Source organism: Mesoplodon densirostris, chromosome 2 (genome assembly GCF_025265405.1).
Source record: "Mesoplodon densirostris isolate mMesDen1 chromosome 2, mMesDen1 primary haplotype, whole genome shotgun sequence".
Classification (NCBI taxonomy): Eukaryota; Metazoa; Chordata; class Mammalia; order Artiodactyla; family Ziphiidae; genus Mesoplodon; species Mesoplodon densirostris.
The window spans coordinates 55,064,276-55,086,293 of record NC_082662.1 but is presented as its reverse complement, the minus strand read 5'-3'; the positions used below and the strand labels follow the sequence as shown (position 1 = coordinate 55,086,293).

Below are 22,018 nucleotides of genomic sequence, written 5' to 3'. Positions count from 1 at the left end.
AAAAAAATGTTTTCTAATCCTTAAAACAATAGACTTCCTTTGCTTATGAATATTTTAAAGCCCAATTAAAACATAATAGAAGTGTTTAAAATAAAGAAAATAGGATACTGTTAAGCCGTTAAGATATTGTAGATGTGAATTTATTGGCATGAAAAGAGATTCACAATGTAATAGGTGAAGAACAGGTTTCAATATAATATGTTTGATATATCACCTGTGTAAGGGTGTATTTAAAAATACACATGCATAAGGGAAGATCTGGAATGATATAAAGGTATATGTTTCTGAGAAGATAGAATTTTGAGCGTATATTTTCTGCCTTTTGCTCCTTGAGCCTTTTACTTCTCTTGTAGGAAACATACTGATTTTTGTAATAAGAACAAAATATAAGTTCTACATTTATTTGTAGTGCATACAATATATTTCCACAGTATTTTTTCTCATTGAGATATTGTAATTTTTTTCATAATTCACATTTGTTTCAGAATTCATAATCAAGTTAAGCATCTGTGGTCATTGTATTCAATATCTTATAGGTTCCTCTACCTGGCATGAAATGGGTAGATAATCACAAAGGTGTTTTTAATGTTGAAGTTGTTGCTGTTTCATCTATCCATACACAGGTAAGTGAGTTTTTAATAATTTTTGTGATCAGATTTCACTTAAATGAATTGAACATTTTGTCTAGAACTTAAATCAGTTTTGTCTGCTATAAGATTTATGAGACTATATATCAGTTAAAAATGTATAGGTTTGGAAGTTACTTTTTAAAGGAATCAATAAAATATCATTTAATATGAACAAAAGCAAATATTTTGCTTTTCAAAATGTTATTGACCTCATTTTGAAAATTAAGTGATTTTTTCCCTAAGTTTCTAGAACATAGCAGAATAATTAGAGTTGAAAAACCATCATCCAGCTAGTTTTACTTTTCATAGACTTAGATATTTCAAATGGAAAGGGTTCTTAAGGATCACCATATGTGCTAAGCTCTTCTCAAAGCCTTTGTATTTACTCTTTCTTTAGCTGGAATGCTTTTCCTTCTCACATTCATTTGACTTCTCTTCATTAAGGCTTCTCCTTACCTAGGAGAAGCCTTTGCTGGTGACTCTTTTAAACATAGCAGCTCCATCACTCTGTATCGTCTTACCCTGCACTCCTTGCTGCTTCTTATTTTTGCTTGCATGCTCTTGCACTTTTTCTTTCTCTCACTGTGTGTGTGTGTGTGTGTGTGTGTACATATAAATGCATTCATATCCTTTGTTTATTGGTTCTTTCCCCCATTAGACTGTAAACTCTGTGAGGTCAGGGACGCTGTTACCTGTGAAGGAAAGAGCCTGCCCTTAAAGTACCTTACAGTGAAATAGGGGGAAGTGCAAAAATAATTATAATAAAACTAGTATTATGTTAGATATATGAACTAAATCCTTTCAAGTACAGAGAGAGAGTTGTTTGTTTTGTTGGGAACTGAGTTGTCGCATTGGTGAGTAGGCATTTACCATACAGAGAGAGGGTAGACAATGCAATTGATAAAAAGCAAGTGCAAAGAGGCAGTAATCTGCTGAAGGAAGGGTAATTAATCTGGTGTGACTGCAACTTAAAGTATGTGGGGAATCATGGTATATGAGCATAGAAGACCAGGCTGGTAAAAGATTATGAAGGACCTTGAATGCCACAGAATTTAGGGTGTGTGGTGATTTCTAATGTAAATAGTAAGTGTGAGAGAAGTAAATTTGGGAGCATACTAAGGGAGAGAAATTATGGGGCTATAATGAGTTTATTTTTGAGTTTGAAGTGCCTGTGCACTTCAGATGAAGATGTCCTATAGGCAGTTGTAATTAATTAGGAGTTTAGGATTGGGGGTAACAGAATAAATGTGATAGCTGAAACTGTACTAGTGAATGTGATTTTCCAGGGAGAAAATGTAGAGTGAGAAGAGGCGGGTGTTCAAAATGGAATATGTGGGTTCTCCAACTTGAAAAGGCAAGGGGTGGTATGCAGGGGTTTCCAAGGCCACCTTTAAGTTCTGTTATTTTCTAGCAGAACTCACAGGACTCAGCATATAGTCATATTCACAGCTGTGATTAATTTTAGTGAAAGATATAAAGCAAAATAAGGTAAGGGGAAAGAGGTCAAGTCTAGAGGAAATAGGACACAGGCTTCCAAGAGTTTTCTCCTACTGGAGTCATAGAGGATAAGTTGAAATAGCATATGTGAAATGTTGTCTACCAGCGAAGCTCAGTTCCCAGAGTTTTTACCATAGCCTTGTCTCATAGACACCCTCTGCCTAACACATACCAAAATCCTAGATTTGCAAAAGGAAAGCATGTATTAAGCATAAACCATATTGCTTGCACAAACAGTTTAGGTATAGTGAGCAATCGCCTATCAGTGGGAACCCCCCTGAAATCCAAGTTCCCAGATGCCAGCCAAGGGCCAACCTTGTAAGCAGGCCTTTGAAATGTCTTAAGCTTGCTATGTTAACTCTTTTCTGCACAGTGAGGTAGGGAAAGTAAAAAGACAGGGTGCTCTATATCATGTTTTAAAACAACAGCAAAGGACTTCCCTGGTGGCGCAGTGGTTAAGAATCCTCCTGCCAGTGCAGGAAACATGGGTTTGATCCCTGGTCCGGGAAGATCCCACATGCCGCGGAGCAGCTAAGCCCGTGCGCCACAACTACTGAGCCTGCACTCTAGAGCCCACGAGCCACAACTACTGAGCCTGTGTGTTGCAACTGCTGAAACCCATGTGCCCTAGAGCCTGTGCACCACAGCTACTGAGCCAATGTGCCGCAACTACTGAAGCCCACATGCTCTAGGGCCTGCGTGCCGCAACTACTGAGCCCATGTGCTGCAAATACTGAAGCCTGCATGCCTAGAGCCCGTGCTCCGTAACAGGAGAAGCCACCGCAATGAGAAGCCCACACACTGCAACCAAGAGTAGCCCCCACTCACCGCAACTAGAGAAAGCCCACGTGCAGCAACAGAGACCCAACGCAGCCAAGAAAAAAATAAACAAACAGCAAAAAGGTAGTATATACATTTTATTTAGCAGTATGCAGGTAGATCCTAGTAAAATAATGCTCCAGTGGAGTTTTTACTTTTCTGTTGTTAGATATGCTTATGTTTCCTATAGACCTTATTCTTCTGATAATGAGAAGGCTGACATTATAGTATACTGTTTAAATATATTCCTTCCCTTAATAAAATTATTCTTAATATCACATGATATCTTCTTAAGTATACAAATACATTATTTTTCATGTTTCTTTGAATCCTGTAATCATTGTTAGTGTTCTCTTTTTCTAGTGTTGGTAATATATTTATGTTTTACTCCAGACTTTATTTTTATGGAGGCAGGTAGATACATGTATTGTCTTAATGTAACAAAGAAGGATTTGGGGCAAAATATTTCACAGAGATGATTTAGAATCTATAGACTGTAGAGGAAGAATAGAGTAAAAGTGTCTAGTGTGTAGCCCCCTGACATTCACAGTCCTGTGGCTGAAACTCAAAAGTTTATAAAATTTTACAACTCTGTAATATAATTTTATCATGTATTATAATCTTTTTTAAAGGATCAACTGAAGACAATAAATGTTTTTCATGATGTTTTGTACTTTGCTTGTAGGCACTTTGAAATTTACCGGATATATAGTTAGAATTCAATAGAATTATTTTCATTCATTTAAAACATATAAAATTAGAACAGTATTAAAATTATAAATGTGAAGTTGTTTAGCATTACTGCCTTTTCTTAAAGTTTATTTTCATTGTTAACTAAGTAAAAGTCTTCCCAGAGTTTCAGTAGCCTTTTTTCTCACATCCATTGGTCAGAACTCGGTCATCTATAGGTATAAAGGAGGCTCAAAGAGCAGGCACATTACTGCTTTAAATAAGATTGTGGTTCTGTCAGGGTAGAAGGAGGTTAAATAATAGCAGTCAGGATTTAGTCAGGAGATAGAAACTGCCAGTAATTTGAGTGGAGAAAATCTGCAAATAAATAATTGTTAACCAAGTTAAAGGTGATTCACTACTAAATGGGTTAAAAGAGAATTCTGATTGTAACAAAGATAGCAATTGCAGAAAGTGGTAAGGGAGGAAGGCACCTAGAAACCTAGAGCAAGATCTTGAAAGATGTGAGTCAGACGTCTGAGGAGAGGACACCGCTGCTACAGGAGCACAGTGCCTGCTATGCTGTAGTATTGAGGAAGCTTGGTAGAGAGCTCCTGCTGTGGAACTGTGAGAGCCACCACTGCTGCCCATGTCCCTCACCTCTGAGCCACAGCATGCATGTGTACTCGCTGCCATTAGGAAAGCAAACAGGAGGAAGAAGATTCCCTTCTAACTCCTCAAGCCTAGCAGACTGTTTCCCATACCCTCTGTTGTCAGAGCCTATCACAAGCCAGCTGACAAAGGACAAATGTGTTTGAAGAGTCTGGCTCCAGAATTACAAAATGTGGAAAAGATGGTGGGTTTGGATGGAGCTAAGAGGTAATAAATTAAAAATGGGCTCAGGTAGGTTACTAACACACTTGCCATAATAATTGAGCTCTAAAACAATAAGGCAGACTCACACTGGAAAAAAAAATCCTAATGTCAATAGTTTTTTTGAGTAATCAATAGTATTTGAAGTGGCTACTTTACAATAATAGCTGAGAATAGATGTATTTAATTGGAAACAACGTTTGTATATACTAATATGTACTTTTTTGTATTATCAATTAATATGAGATATCAGTGGTCCATAGTTTGGGAAATGTATTAAGTTATAATTGTTTGGTGCCTCTGTTCATTCTTTGTTTTAGGATCCTTATCTTGATAAGTTTTTTGCTCTGGTGAACGCTCTGGATGAACACATGTTCCCAGTCCGAATTGGAGACATGCGAATCATGGAAAATAATTTAGAAAATGAATTGAAGAGCAGTATTGCAGCATTGAATTCATCTCAGTTGGAACCAGTGGTCCGATTTCTTTATCTTCTGCTTGATAAACTGATACTTTTAGTTGTTAGACCTCCTGTCATTGCTGGCCAAATAGGTAATTTACCTATGTTGGGGGAATCATGAAATTTATCATTCAACATTTCTAACTTTTACAGAAATAGAACCATGATTCCTTTTTGCCATTTCTATAAGGACTGTGTTTGACTTTGTGGGGCGTGGTTACTTACTTGTTTTAATGCTGGAAAATGATAACTTTCTTTTGTTTCTATAAAATGTGCCATATAGACTTCTACTCAAATTATGAAAACAAATTTATTTATTCACTCACCAAATATTTATTAAGCGCTCAATATGTACCATACAGTGATAGGCACTGACCAAGGCATGGTTTCTGATTTTAAGGATCTCATAGACTAGTTAAGAAAACATGCAACTGATAAATCATATTGTGTTTTACATGACTTATATTCTACATTTTCACTCATCTGCTATCCTCTATTTAATATAGCTATTATTTTCTTCGTTGACTCAAAATCTCTATCTTCTTTTTCTTGTGAGTTGTTCTTGAAGGAGAGGTATTCAGGTTTCCTACCTTTTTTCCAAGATTCATTCCTTTACTTTTGCTAACAGCTTCCATCCAATCCTGCAAAGTAGTTGAGTTTGTGAGAAATTTCAGCTGACTTGTTATAGAAGTTTTGTATTAAGTGGTGGCACAAAGGAGAGTAGTATTCAACTCCTTGAGATTTTTTTAGGGACACTTGTAAGTAGAGGTAATTCTTGGGTTGAGCATTTAAAGATGAGTAGGAGTCTGACAGGTAAATAACTAGCCCAGGGAAATGAAACAGTATGTGTGTAGTACACAAACAGATAAACTAACCTGGAAATTTTGGGGGAATTACAAGTAATTAGTTATGAATTGGAGGGTTAGTGATTAGAGATGATATTGGTCGTAGGGGAGATGAAGCAGGGTCCTTGACACATTAGGAAATTGGACTGTTATTCTGTAAGAATCAATAGCCTTTGAAGGGTCTGGTCTTAATTAGAAAAGTAATGTGACTAGGTTGGCTTTTATAAGGATGATTTTGCACGGAGGTAGATTGAAAGTGAGAAAATCTGGAGGCAGGCAGGCAGACAGATTTGAAATCTTGAATTTTATACAAAAAACTTTGTGGTCCTGATAAAAGACAGTGATGGTGGGATAGAGAAGAGAGGGTAGTTTAAGAGATACTGAAGAGATGTTGTAGAGAGTAATGTTACAGAAGTCATAGAAGGTTTTAAGAAAAAAAAGTTAACATTGTTCATTTTTGTAGATTATATAAGTAAAATAATCACAATAGTAACATACATTTCCACAACACTTACAGCGTACCAGGAATTATGCTATGTACTTTATTTATATTAATGTATGAAATCTTTACAACTCTAGGTATAGGTATGAATTTCATGATTTCATGAATAAAATGAACATACGCTTAAAAATTTACCAAGGATTCAAACCCAAGCAACTGACTCTAGAGTCCCACTCTTATCTACTATACTGAAGAAGTGTCCACTGGTGAAATTAACGAGAATAGTCTTGGTCAAATAGTGAAAGTAGAAACCAGATTACAGAGAATTTAGTAATAAACAGCAGATGATGAAAGGAATGCAAAAAGCTTATACTGTTTTGAGAAGTTTAGTTAGAAGAGGAAGCAAGGTTGATTAAGGAGAGTTGAGCATGTTTATATGCTTTGAGAATGTGTATAGAGTTGCAAGAGGGTTAATTAATGAAGCAAGCATGTAGGACAAAAATTAAGGTGGATAGATCATTCTTATATAGGAGACGAGCACTGCTTCCTTTGGAAAGGAACTAAAAATTGTTTCAGATTCTGATAAATTTCTAGTAAAAACTTCAGGACTTTCATGCTCTATAAATTTCTACTCTGAGATAAAAAGCAGGATTTGTGGAGAAGGGAGTAAAGTGGACCTAGTTTTGTGAAGGACTCTGGTGGTTTGGAATAGTTACTATGAGGGAAAGGAAAAGGAGTCAACCAGGAACACAGGTAGGATTGCTAAACCCTGCTTAGGTTTCTCTCTTTCTAGTCTCTCTTCTAGTTCAGTATATATAGATTAATCTTCCTAAATGACCACTCTATCTATATTTCCACTCTTAGGAAAACTTAATTGGCCTCATTATCTGTTCATAAATTTCTGTCTTGATTAAATAAATCATAAAATGTGAGGCGCTATTGCTCAGAATGGCTGTTTGGATTATACATTTATTCACTGAGCTACGAGAATTTCCCAATTTTTGCAAAATTCTTGTTATATACTGACTTGAATGGCTGGGTAGGTATTACTTAGCCTGGCATTTAATGTGCTATAGTCTTACCTCAACCTGGTTTTCTACCCTTTTTTCCTTCTAATCCTTTTACAGAGCTACTCACTTCAATTAAGTTGCTTATCAACTCTTTTCTATTAAGTTAATATTTTTAATAATCTACTTTTATTGGTCATTTTTATTTTATAAACAAAAGTAACATGTGCTCAATGTATGGTATTTAGTTTCTCAGAGTCATCTTTAAAATGAGAAGTTACTTCTCACAGGTTATATATAAGGTAGATTTTTTACTTATCACGTGCTTTGTATTGTTTTACAAAGTAGTGGGTACTGTTTGATGATTCTTTTTTTCTCACTAAGCAAAGCCACATAGTTTTCATGTTAAATTAGTAAAATTAGTTTTTTCTCATTTTTTTAAGAAAAGTATTTTGCTTCAGTTAATACAGTATCATAAATAGATACTATAAAATTAATATCAAATATCATCTTTATACGCTTACTGTGTGTAGTCACTATACTTAATGCATATAGTGAAGGCAAAACCTTGATCTTTTTGGAACTTACAGTCTAAAAAAGTTATTGGAAAAATATTTTCTTTCTTCTTAAAAGTAAATCTAGGTCAAGCATCATTTGAAGCCATGGCATCAATTATAAATCGGCTTCACAAAAACTTGGAAGGAAATCATGACCAGCATGGCAGAAACAGCCTTCTCGCATCATATATCTATTACGTTTTTCGTCTACCGAATACTTACCCTAATTCACCATCACCAGGTATTTTATTCTTTTTACTAAGAAACTATCTTGCATAGATTATGTGTTCATAATAGGATTGAAATAATCTTGTAGTCCATGGTGTGATGCATTTATTCAATAGCAGACATTTGTTGAATGCCTGCTAAGTGCCATGGACTATGCTATGTACTGGAGTTAAAAGGATAAATAGGTTATATTTTAAAGCATCATTATTTATACAGCTTCCTTTAAGTTGAATTAGAGAGATCTTGGTTGAATTAATTTTTGGAAATGAACCTTGAAAATAACTTCTGTCTCTGGAAGCATTTTATCATTCCCAGTTAAGATAAATAATCTAGAAAAATGGTACAGATGAACTGGTTTGCAAGGTAGAAATAGAGACACCAGTGGACACCAAGGGGGGAAAGTGGAGCGAGGGGAGGTGGTGGTGGTGGGATGAATTGGGAGATTGGGATTGACATATATACACCAATATGTATAAAAGAGATAACTAATAAGAAACTGCTGTATAAAAAATAAAATAAAATTCAAAAAAAAGTTGCATCACAAGGCATTTTGGGTAAAATTGGAAGGAAGAGTATTTAAAAATCCCCTCTGAGGTTCTCTGAGTCTATTTGAGGCTAATGCAGTCATCTCAGCTTGATTTATGATTATGTAGTCTAACGTATGAACTGCTGTTTGTAAACAGTTTAATAAAAGGCTATTGCTCCAAATTCCAAATTAGCAGTGAGGGTGATTTCTATTAGAAAAGACATTTGTGGAGGATTTTGTCCTTGATACTTAATAAAGTGAGTTCTTTTTCTCAGTATAATACATGCTGTTGACTTGTGGCTCAGCTCTAGGGACCTGATGTTGTATTCAAAGAGTAAAAACATATCTCTGCTCGTTGTTTATTTACTACATTTTGGGGTACATATGGCAAAGTTGTTTTCCTTACAGTTCCCAGTTCAGTTTTTTTCTCTTGATTACGTGTTAAAAATATGTGCATAAATTTCCCCAGTATCTCAGTTAAAAAAAAAAGATAAGGTAAATAGAATGTTATATTTGTCATTCAGAGTGCTATTGGACATCAAAGAAGAAATACGATGGCTCAGTAGTTTCCTGGTAACCCTGTGAAACCTACAATACTATAAAAGATTATCCTCTAGAAAAGTTCTGATCTCTTCGTGGTCAATAAAATCATACAACCTTTTTGAATATTAGAGCCCAGAGTAGCCACTTACTTTTGTTTTATATGACATAAGTGGTAGTGGTGGTGGTGGGGGATGTCTTAGTTTGAATCACTCTTCAGTTGTTCAGTTAGTAGGTTAATGATTATGTTGTGCATACCTTTCAACCTGTTTACGTATTTGTCTGTATGAGTCATCCATTCATCACGAGTGATAATGGTAAGTGCCCTTTTCAGCTGTTGTCAGTGTTAGCATTAATAATGGTGACAAGTAATTACGACATTCACTCTGAAAACTAGGCATAATAGTAATCTCAGTTTTAGCACATTTTATTTCTTAATTGAAAAAGAGAGCTCATTGACTCTTATAGTCTTGTTCATAATTTCCTATCTTGATTTCAAAAATTATAGTACTTGAGTCTCTGAGTATATAAGTGACTGTGGACTGTATATAATGCTACTCCATTTACTGTTCCATTCAGTACACTATTAGAATTTCACAGATTTTGCAAAATGTCTTTTTTACATGCTGACCTGAAGACTATAAACTACTTAGTTGACAGGTGTGTGTCATTTGCAAATATGACACTCAGAAAGATTTCTTTGAAAAAGAAAAATGGAGATATAGTTGTTGGGTACTTTATGTTCATAGATCCTGGTTGAATAATGGTATCAGGCTTGATTTCAGACAAAAAAGGGATTCTTTGCTTTTTTTTGTATAACCTGGGCTTTTAGGAGAATTATCTTTAGTATACATTTATGTATGTATATTATAAAGATGCCATTTTGTTATAGTTAAAATTGTCACTGATAAAGTTAGAGACCTAAGCCATAGTTTCATTTAAGAGATACTGACAGGAAATTGGCTCTCCCTCTTAGTGACTGTTTCAAGGGGCAGAGCAGGAGGGGTGGGAAAAAAGGAAAAGATATTAGCTGGAGCATTTTGGGTCTTAGACACCCTCATATATAAGGAAAGGTAACGTTTGTGTATGTTTCTTATTACTTTTGTTTTTTATTGTATATGTAATACATAATCATAGAAACATTGAAGAGATAATGATTGTATTTATAATTCACATGGTTTCGTCAGCTACTGTAAAATAAATTATCTTTGTATAGCTGTCACTAGGTCTGGCATGTTTTTCTTATTTATAGTATTTTCATTTAGAAATAAAAGCAATTTATGATCTTTGTGGAATTTTGTAAAGCGGAAGAGATTTTTTCAGGTCCTTTGCTGATTAATTTTTTGCTTAATTATATGTTATTTTATGTACAACTCTAGGTCCTGGGGGTTTGGGAGGATCATTGCATTATGCCACAATGGCTAGATCTGCTGTGAGACCTGCAAGCCTTAATTTAAATCGTTCTCGGAGCCTTAGTAATAGTAATCCAGATATATCTGGAACTCCCACGTCACCAGATGATGAAGTACGGTCAATCATCGGCAGTAAGGTAAACTGAAGATATGCGTCTATAAATTTGGTTTTCAGGTTGTGAACAAATGAGAAATGTCCAATTGTTTTACTTTATTCTTAATTTTAAAATGTATTTGAGTTAGTAATAAGAAAGAAATTGTACATTTCTATTCTATCAGTGAACACATAAATGTTTGATGTTTCTATTAAATGTTTTTGCTATTACAAACTGGGTTGTGTGCTCTGCTCAAGAATATCTGCCAAATTAAAAAATTTGTGCAGGATGACCAGTCACATACGACTCATTGTCTGATTATCATGTGAAACATGGTTAGATTGATTTTCTAGAGGATTAAAAGAGACCTGTGACTGCTTTGTAGTTGGGACATATTATCAACTTAAAATATGAGCCTCCCTTCTCCAAAAATATCAAGAACAATGATTAATAATTAATAGAGCTACATTTCACATGGAAAACTCTATGTAAGGTGCAACAGGATTAGAAAAATATGATTTATTTAATCATGGTTAGTGATTATCCCAGACAATAAGGGAGAGGCCAGCCAGTATAAGATCCAGCTATATTTTATGTAAGCATCAATCTTTATTACCCCCCAAAATATACTTAAGGAACAAGTAGTCATTACCTTTCTATAGTTAAAGTACAAAAATAACTCAGTTTGAAAATCAAAGTGGAAAAAAAGAACAGTAAGACTGAGGCCAAGAAATCACATTATGTTGGGTTTTGACCAAACCATTTAAAATTGATTTTTTACTATTAGAAAGAAGGAAGATAACTTTGTTACAGAATCATAGCCAACTTTTCTTTGGCATTTTAGTCTGTTAATTAGGATATGAGGAAGAATTAGTAAATGTGTTTTGGGGTCTGTGTTTAACCCTTAGCCTGAACTAAATAGACCTTTTTTTTTCTTTTAATGATCTGAGCTTGTTTGTGTGAAATACTTGAATATGGATCAAACACATCAGAATTACTTAAATCTACTCATATAGTTACAGAAATTTTACATTCAGACACTTCTAATAAACTTTAGCATTGTGCATTTTAAAGTACCTTTTACGTAATTTGAAAGTAATTTCTCACAGATCAAAAATACGTTTTTTAAAGTAATTTCTTACAGATGAAAAAAATATTTTGTAGCCTTATAATTGAAAAAATAAACATGAATTTCAATAACTTAAAGATCCAAATAGGTGTTACTCTAATTAAACAAACTTTCACTTTTTGTGAACTTTCTGAGAGAATGATGTTCAGATGTGTTTGCATGGATACTGCAGAGTAACCTGAGTAATATAGGAATTACAAAAGAGACGGCTTTTCTCCCTCCCCATATCTTTCCATGTCTAGGAAGAGAAGGTTTTTTATCCTTGTCTTCATTCTTGATCTTTTCTCATTGTAATGGAGGTAATATTTAACATAATTTACATACTGTAAATACAGTTCTTCAGTGGAATGAATCTCATTTGTGAATTATAAGAAATTTTCCTATTAAAGACCTATAGACGCCATTTTTCTCAAGGTTCTACTTTTGAAACATCTCTTAATTTCTGTAAGATTTGCATTTTGCTTCATTTAGCTTAATTCTAGAGTTTTCCTTTATATATGATGTATTTGATAAATTATAACATCAAGATTTAGAACAAAAGTGTACACGTATTGGAATGATTATTTGTCTTTTTTCAAGTGGTTCATAAAATGGGACATAATAATGATGTAAACTTACTTCTGGTATTATGATATACATAAACTTTTGAGAAAGCCGTCATAAGATGAGACTTTGTCTTATGACAATACAGTCTTGTCCTAATCAAATTTTATTCAAATGGTTTTTGTGTGTGTTCCTTTTTTTTTTTTGGTTGCTTTTTTTTTTTTTTTGTGGTACACGGGCCTCTCACTGTTGTGGCCTCTCCCGTTGCAGAGCACAGGCTCTGGACGCGCAGGCTCCGGACACGCAGCCCCAGCGGCCATGGCTCACGGGCCCAGCCGCTCCGTGGCATGTGGGATCTTCCCGGACCGGGGCACGAACCCGTGTCCCCTGCATCGGCAGGCGGACTCTCAACCACTGTGCCACCAGGGAAGCCCCCTGGTTGCATTATTTTTGATAGCTACCTACCTTCATTTTGGACTGTCATTTAGTCATAATCCCTAATAATAATGGTGTATAATTTTATCTCATTGAAAAATTATAAGGAATCTGAAGTTTATTTATAGCTACTCTTTATTTATTCTGATTTTATTGGCTTGGAAATTAGAGAAACTCTTCTTTAATGATTTTTGTCTTTCACTCTGCCTTAGCCATGGTCATACCCTTAGTCTTGTCATGATGAATAATTTTAATCCTCATTATCTCGATTTCATGCACCTTGTTCTCTAACCATTAGCTCATATTTTTCTGTCTAGTACCCCAACTCCAACAATTTCTCCAATCACTTGATCATATGACCTTTTTACTGTACCTCATGTCCCTAATGTTCTTTCTTTCAATTTAGCCAGCTTAAATTCCATGATCAGTCATTATAATTATTACCATTATAAACAAACGTCAATTCCCTTATCTTTCCCTTACTTCATTTTACTTGCTTAGCCAAACCTCAAACCATAGCTGAATTCAGTTGACTGCCTGTGCTGTTAAACATGATTTGAGAAATGCCATGATAACTGGTCTCATTTGAAATTAAAGGCCATGAATGTCAAGAGAGCCCTTAATGCTGTCAAGCAATTATACTATATTTCTTTATTCCATTTACTTTCCCATTCTCCCAGAAAAAGGTTTAATGCCTTCTTTGGTACCTCAAACCCTCTAACAGCTCCCCACCAATCCCCCTCTTCACTTTATCTCCTACTTCATTAAGAAAATTGAGGCCATCAGAAGAAAACTTTTGTCACCTTTGACCATCACATCTACCTACCCACTACCATCTACTACTACCTACTACTTAAAACTCTGCTATAGATGAACTGTCCATTTCCCTAAGTCCATTCCCTGTTTATATACAACCAGCCATCCCCTTTCACCTACTCAAGATCCTCACTTCAGGAGTTCTTTCATCACTCTCCTACATCATCAGTTTCTCCCCATCTACTAAATCAACCCATCCCATAAAATGAGATAAAAAATAAATTTTTTTTATTTCTCCCATAAAAAAATCTCCTCTCTAGTATTTCTGCTGGTAGCTTCTTCATCATTTCTCTGCTACCTTTTGTAGTAGAATTCCTTAGAAGAGTTTTCCATACTTGCTGTCTCCAATTCTTTTACTCTCGTTCTTTAACTCCTATTACCCTACTTCAAACATATTCCTTTGATCTTCCGCCCATACTGCCCTTCTAATGCCCCCAGTGCTCTCCATGTTCTTAAATCCGAAGGTTAAATCTCAACACTTGGCTGACTTTACCTTACAGCAGCTTTTGACAGTTAATTCTCCAATTTATTCTATTTACTTAGCTTCTAGGGCACTACCCTCTCTTGATTTTCCTCTTTACTGATTACACCTTTTCATTCTCCTTTGTAGATTCTTCTTTTTCTGATCTCTTAATTTGGAAGTGCCCCAGGCCTCTGCCCTTATTTCTTGTCTTCTCTTGTCTTGTTTTCTCTTTTCTCTACACTCACTCACTTCGTGATCTTACGAAGTCCTGTTGTTGTAAGTATCACTTTATGTTGATATCTCACAAAAATTGTATTTCAAGTACAGATCTCTCTGGAATGCTAAACTCAGCTGCCTTTTGTAAATCCTTTAGTTCAGATTTGCATATATGTTAAAGGTAGAGCCACTTCTTGTCACCTCTAGTACTGCCATTTGGTCTGAACTACCATCGTCTCTTCCTGAATTAATGTAATAGCCTTAAAGATGGTTTCCCTCCTTCCAACCTACACTCACTTCACAACATAGCAACCAGAATTCTGCTTTAAAAACTTACGTCATAAATAAACAAAACTTAAGTTGGATTATGTCCCTTCTTTAAGCAAGATCCTATGACTAACTCCTTTACCTCCTTTAAGTCTGTACTCAGAGAACTACCTTCTCCATGGGGTCTACTCTGACCACTTATTTAAATGTATAAGTGTGTCTTTCTCCTTAGCCTTGTCCCAGGGACTTCTTATCCCCTTACTCTGTTTCTTTGACTCATAACATTTACTACCTTTTAATGTAACATATAAATTAGTTACCTGTTATGTTTATTTTTTAGTGTTTGTCTCCCTTTATTAGGGTATAAGCTCCATGAGGGCAGAGATATTTGTTCACTGATGTATCCAAAGCAACTATAATGTCCAGCATATGAAAAGTACTCAAAAGATATGTATCCAAAGAATGAATGTTAGTAAGCATTGAGTATCTCTAGCAAGAATAAACAACTTTTTAAAAATTGAATTATGCTTTTGTTTGCCCTCTTGCTATCAGGATTTAAATACTTAAAGATCTTAAGATATTCGGTTTTATGAAAGTTTTGGTTAGACTTTATTTCCTAATACAAAATGCAGAACTCCTAAAGTTCTAAAATACTATCAACAGGCTTTTATTACTCTAGTGGCTATAAAACCATATTTGTGAGATTTTTTTCATAATTATTTTGCCAAAACTGATCTTTCTTTTTCCTAGCAATATTCTTTTAACATTCAGTTGTGTAAATGTATGATTGCATCAGGTTTGAATTTTATTGCTTTTTAAGCAAATGCCAGTGCAATTTTACATTGATAACTAGTTTCTTTCTAATGTATCATCTCCTATTTTTTCATTTGTTTTTCAAAAACTGAGAGCTTACTCTGTGCATAGCTTACTAAATCCACTATGCTGAGGATTGTACTGAAACATGAGTATTGATGTCAAGTCAGATACTCTGTGAGCCTTATTCAGGGAAGGAGCCTATCTATACCTAAGGGACAAAACAAAATAATAATGTTACAGAGATTTGGCAAAAACAGAATAAAAACACTTTCATGCACATGTACACACATTTGATTAATCTCTTCTGTTAGTTGGAGATATGTAAACATAGTTATTATATTAGTAAATATCAGTGATGACTTTGCTTAACTAAGGGCTGTTTGATATAATTCTTAGCTGTATGACATTTAAATTATGGAAATAATTTGCTTTACAAATAGATTGGCCACCAGTTTTCTTTAAACAGTTGGCTTTGACTTGATGTGATTATAACTGTTCAGAGCCTCAGTATTGTGGATATAATGTATAATTAATGGCACAAAGAGATTTATTGTTTATTCTCACATTACTCATTAACATGTGCCTTAGTTTTAAAGGAAATTATTAAGCAAGAAGTTAAAAAGTGAACTTATGAGTACGGCAAAGTTATTGTTTTTCTTTTTGTAGAAATTTATGGTAGAGAGCACAGTTGTAATTTTGCAGAAATTAGATGCTTTTATTTTGTTATTTTTGTAACATGAGTAGTGACATAATTTAGGAGACTGAAAATTTTTGTTTTAACTTACCTGAAAAACATATTGTTTGCTGATTTGCTTTTATTTGAAATAATATAATGGGCTTCTGAGAAGTCTTTATTAATACCTATAAAGTGGGGTATTTTATTTTAAACAAATCTATTGATTACATAATTTTATGAGTATTTGAATATTGCCCAATATACTTCGCTAGGAAGCATTTAAAAAAACATGTATGGCGAGTTTTTGTTAAAACTATTTTTTAAGAGTTTACTATATTTGAGGCATTGTATTCAGTGATTTACTTCCAATATTTACTTTGATCTTTACAGTATTAGGGAGACACTTATCATTATTCCTATTTTGTAGCTAAGAAACTGAAAAAGAGATTAGATAACTTACCTTAGATTTTACAGTTAGTAAGCAGTAGAACCTGGATTTGAATTTTAACTCTCATCTTACACATTCAGTGTCAAAAATGAGGGGAAATGGGTAGTTATTGTATCATCATTTCAACTTCTTTGTATTTTTGGAAAAAATAGGGAGAAAAGGAGGGGAAATATTCTCCCTAAAAGCTAAGCCCTTGAGAGCTAGTAGTTTGTCTTCCCTCTTTCCCCCTCCCCTTTCCTCCTCCCCTCCCTTTTCCTTCCCCCCTACCTCCTCCTTCCCTTCCCATAATATACACGCATGGGCCTCGCTCCCAGAGATTGTTATTTAACTGTTTAGAGGTAGGGCCCTGCACATTTGTGGTGGTGGCCGTCCTTAACCGTCCCAGGTGATACTAATGTCTACATAGAGTTGTTTACCACTGTTTACTCTTTCTTTTCTTTTACCTATCCTTCTTTGGCGCTTTCTGGTTTGGGTTCATACTCAGGCCCTAATATTTTTAGTTGGCTTGTCTTGTGCTGTCTTCAGCAGTCCTCTAAAAATCTCTTATACCTTGCTCAGTTCTATTCGTAGGTTCCCAGGGCCCAGCCCATGTTGCTGAATCTGGATTTCTGGGAATCTGAATTTTATAATTCAGGTGATTCTAATAATCAATTTTAAGAAATCGAAGTAAAGTCCCAGTTCCCTTTACCTGGGATCATAATAACCTCTTTCATAGAAGACAGACATAATTCACTTCTGGTCATACACATTAATAGCATATTAAATTAACTTCAAATTTATGATAGTGATGATGAAGATACAATTCCTACAGACAGCCCCGGCATAATGTTTTTACTTAAAATTTTTATATAAAAAAGTAGCCCATTATTTTTTTTTAAATAATAAAATTCATAAATTTATTATTTGTTAATAAATCTACCCATTATGTTTAACTTCAACAAGCACAATAAGACTGAGCACAACTCCAAATCTACCATCATTTTTAGGAAGGAGCAAATATCGGGCATCTTTTTTTTTTCTTAATTTTTTACTTAATTTTTCTTATTGGTCCCTAAAAGAGGAGGCAAGTTCAAATAGAATTATGGAGTATTGCTACACAGAAATTTTCAGTTGATGACAGATGGAATAAAATTAGTCTTTTAGACAAGATTGGAATGTTTTTCTTCTTCCATTTTTTTTTTTTTCTTTTAAACCCTAGTTAGATTTAGAGGAAATTGTCTGTTGCTAAGTTGTACCATCTCTGAAGAGAGTTTGGGGGGATGGTGCTGTGGGATCTTTAGTTGTTGATACTTAAAGGTGATCCCATTATATAAAGAGAAATTACCTATAAATGCTATACTTAATTTTCTTTGTGATTTAAAAAAATTATGTAATGAGATAATTTTGATGAACTAATATTCTATAGATGCCTAAAAATTTTGGTTGCTTTAACAGTACTAATTAAAAACATGTTTGCATTGGAAAGTCTGGATTTCTTTAAGAATATAGCATGCCACATGTAATATTTCTTTCCTTTCCAACTGCTTTCTATTATATGCTTAGGGTTTAGACCGCTCCAATTCCTGGGTTAACACTGGTGGTCCAAAAGCTGCCCCATGGGGATCCAACCCCAGTCCAAGTGCAGAATCAACACAGGTGGTGTTTATATTAGAGGTTTCTTTATTGGCTGCTGATGTTTCCCTTTAGAACATTACTTTTTAGTATATACTATGATTTCAGTGGCTTGCTTTTTAATAATTAAAAAGTGTGTATTTTTGTTTACTTAGCACATTTTCCAACTGCTATGCATGAATACCACCAATTGCACCAGTAATACTCTCCTTTCCTATTTCCTGTCTCCTTCCCTCCTGTACACCCCATTGATGTTTCAGTGCCTGCTGCTTATGCAATTGATGGCTTTGATAACAGTTTCTACTTTTGGGGTAGCGCATCTTTAGTAGGAATTTAAAAATTTTTTGTGTGGAGAAAACCTGACAGTTTTCCATTCGCTTTTGGTTTAAAGTGTAGCTATTGTATCATTGTCATTTAGCATTTACTATCTTGTCATTTTCTTCATAATCACTGACTAGAAATATTGGTAATAAGCTGAAATTAAATATGAACAGTATATGATCCCCATGCTGTAAGATTAAGTACCAGAAGCAAAAATCTGTTTTAAACTGTACTGTGTTGCAAAGTATGAAATTTGTTGTAACTTATTTGTACTAGGTTTTGCTTACTTAAGTCTAATTGCTTGATAGCTAATACTGCATGATTCCTCAAAATATACTTCTCATCTGTGTATTGGCTTTGGAGGACAATGCTGTCGTTCTTCAAGAAAAATTTTAATGGCAAATTTATTATAAATGATTTATATTTAATATAGTGTATGGCTAACCTGAATCGTAATTTTTGATGATACTGAAACATGAAAAAAATGATTCTAAACTTTTAAGTTTTTAATTAAATATAAAATTCTTGATTTCTCTTTTTGGTCCAAGACCAGTGAGAAGTATGTTTTTACTTTTTACACTTTCTTACTAGATACATGCATGTGTATAGATCACACAGATAAAAGTTTCATTCTTTGCAGCACTCTGAATTTATATAATCATTAAAATACTTATCTTTTAAAGATAAAATAAATAGAAGCCATTTTGATACTTCTAATGCATTGTCGTTAAAGCAACTTAAAATAGTGAAAATGGGATGAGCAATAAAACAGATGGCTGTTAAAATGACAGTAAAGCTCTATGTAAAAAATTGTATATAATCCTTGAACTGCATAGTCATCCACAGCAGACTTTAATGGTATCTCGTCATTCATTCATCTTCACTCCATAGGCTATGGATCGAAGTTGTAATCGTATGTCTTCGCACACAGAGACGTCAAGTTTCTTACAAACATTAACGGGACGCTTACCAACTAAAAAGGTAGATTCATACGAAGATAGTCCATGTAGGGGGAAAATAATTCCAACAATTAAGTAGATGTAAGGATTCTTTACATAACCAGTACTCTGAGATGTTACAATAATTGCACTGTTTTTAAAAATACATTTGAGCAAGCATTGCTTGTCTGATGTCTTTTTGGGCATACCTCTCCACTGCAAGCTCTTTTACATTATTATAATGTTTATATCTTTGCAGATGACTGTTTTTAGAGTTTAGTGCATTAAATTTGATCATTAAATTTTAGTACCAAAAAGATTGTATCAATTCTTAATTCTGTTTCTGTAACTGCTTCTGTTTTGTGTTTTAAATCTCCAGGGAAAGGAAGATGAGTTAGAAAAATTATCACTCTTAGTAAGATATGTTGATTTGCTTCCCTTATGCACAGTTTTGTTAGTCCTTTTTCATATTAATATACACTATTGTGCAAATGCTTTGTATGCATATCCATTATAAGGCAGGAAATTTCTGCTATTTTAATAAAAAGACTTTAAATACCTGAAAACTTGAAAATTAATGGCTGATATCAAAGTTGAAATTTTTAAAGGTATTTCCTAAATTGTACCAGCAAAGTTCATGAATGTATTTGCATATGCTGAAATATGTATGTAAGGCACAAGCCAGATTTTATTTGTAACTGTGAGTTTTCGGTCTAGTTTCTTTTTGCACGTACAATTTAGGAGGCAATTTCCCACCTGTCGTTTTAAAATTACATTTTACTCCAAGATAACATGTAATTTTTTCAGCTATTCAACATGCCACCGTCTTATGTGTATAAGTAGCCGTTTCGTTAATGGGTGTCCTCACCGCATCATTGAATGGTTCACATGCCTTATTTTGCTTATTCTCATTATATCTTCATTTGTACTTGCATTATTTGGTTTGTGTTACCAGCAGACCTGACACTGATAATAACTTTGGATTTACTTCTGGATAGCTATTTCATGAGGAGCTGGCTTTGCAGTGGGTTGTTTGCAGTGGCAGCGTTCGGGAATCAGCTTTGCAACAAGCCTGGTTCTTTTTTGAGTTAATGGTGAGCAAACTAAGCACATTCTTTGTTTTTCTTGTTAAACAATTTTGTGTTAGCTCGTGATTTTATCCTAGAATCTTTTCCTATAGCCCATCTTATGGTTTTACATGTGCCTCCAAGACAAAATTACCTTTGCTACATCTCTAAATAAACACTGTGGACAATCAGCACAATTTAGATGGAGTTATAAAGCTAATTTAAACTATATTTTTAGGGATAGTTGCAGGCGCTAACTATCTTTTTAAAGGAAACCTGTGATACATTCTTTCTTAGTCTGAACATGCTAGTGTATAATGGCAGCAGTATTGATTTCATACCAGATAAAAAGAGCTTTATAGATACCTACTGCTTTTATGGTTAGAAAGCTCTTAGGGAAATGCCAGTCACAGCCAATGAAAAACAACAACACTTTCTACTTAATTCAGTAAATGCTATTAAAACAAATAAATGAATTAATATTTTAATAAATATCAATATACACAATATAAACATATATATACACAAAAGCAATATACATTTATTAAGTACATACAGTATGGTAGCACAGCCCTATGGGTTAGAGATTACCAAGGCACAGAGAGATTAAGTAACTTGTTTAAGTATACATAGCTTGTATACAGCAGAGCTGTGATTCAAACTTAGGCATTCTGGCACTAAGGACCTTCCTCTCTAACTTCTAGAAAGCTGAAATCACTGAAACTTTTTCTTCCAAAAAAATTATGTAAAATAATAAATAAGAAACAAAGGAAAGCAAAACAACAAAAAAGAGATAGAAAAAAGAAAGAGAAAAGAAACAATGGAAGTTTCCAGAGTATGCCATAGAATCATTCTTAGCATTGAATGTTATTTATGTTGAAGATTAGAAGACATTTCTTCTGCAAGTTAAAACTACAATGAGGTATTGCCTTGCACCAGTCAGAATGGCCATCATTAAATAGCCTACAAATAATAATTGCTGGAAAGTATGTGGAGAAAAGGAAACCCTTCTACACTGTTGGTGGGAATGTAAATTGGTGTAGCCACTATGGAGTATAGTATGGAGGTTCCTTAAAAAGCTTAAAATAGAGCTACCATATGATCCATCAATCCCACTCCAGGGCATATATCCAGAGAAAACTCTTAATTCAGAAAGTTACACGGGGCTTCCCTGGTGGCGCAGTGGTTGAGAGTCCACCTGCCAATGCAGGGGACATGGGTTTGTGCCCCGGTCCGGGAAGATCCCACATGCCGCAGAGCGGCTGGGCCCATGAGCCATGGCCACTGAGCCTGCACATCTGGAGCCTGTGCTCCACAATGGGAGAGGCCACAACAGTGAGAGGCCTGCATACAGCAGAAAAAAAAAAAAGTTACATGCACCCCGGTGTTATAGCAGCACTATTTACAATAGCCGAGACATGGAAGCAGCTTAAATATCGATCGAGAGATGAATGGATAAAGAAGATGTGGAATACATATACATTGGAATACTATTCAGCCATAAAAAAGAATGAAATAGTGCCATTTGCAGCAACATAGATGCACCTAGAGATTATCCTACTACGTGAAGTAAGTTAGAAAGAGAAAAGTCAAATACCATATGATATCACTTATATGTGTAATCCAAAATATGATACAAATGAACTTGTTTACAAAACAGAAACAGATTCAGA

The 22,018-nt window shown here is 34.5% G+C and overlaps 1 protein-coding gene across 4 annotated transcripts in view; it reads left to right on the top strand.

The window, feature by feature from the left end:
- Window positions 1–22,018, top strand: part of DOCK7 (dedicator of cytokinesis 7) — a 209,346-nt gene that overhangs the window by 111,295 nt on the left and 76,033 nt on the right. For 2 of the 4 annotated variants that reach the window (XM_060089893.1, XM_060089894.1), the window contains exons 19-25: window positions 537–623; window positions 4,808–5,039; window positions 7,875–8,039; window positions 10,472–10,641; window positions 17,951–18,043; window positions 19,232–19,321; window positions 20,277–20,372. In XM_060089893.1, coding sequence (XP_059945876.1) covers window positions 537–623; window positions 4,808–5,039; window positions 7,875–8,039; window positions 10,472–10,641; window positions 17,951–18,043; window positions 19,232–19,321; window positions 20,277–20,372 — 933 coding nt within the window. The remainder of the gene's footprint in view (window positions 1–536; window positions 624–4,807; window positions 5,040–7,874; window positions 8,040–10,471; window positions 10,642–17,950; window positions 18,044–19,231; window positions 19,322–20,276; window positions 20,373–22,018) is intronic. The other 2 variants (XM_060089896.1, XM_060089897.1) reach the window with 1 other exon arrangement.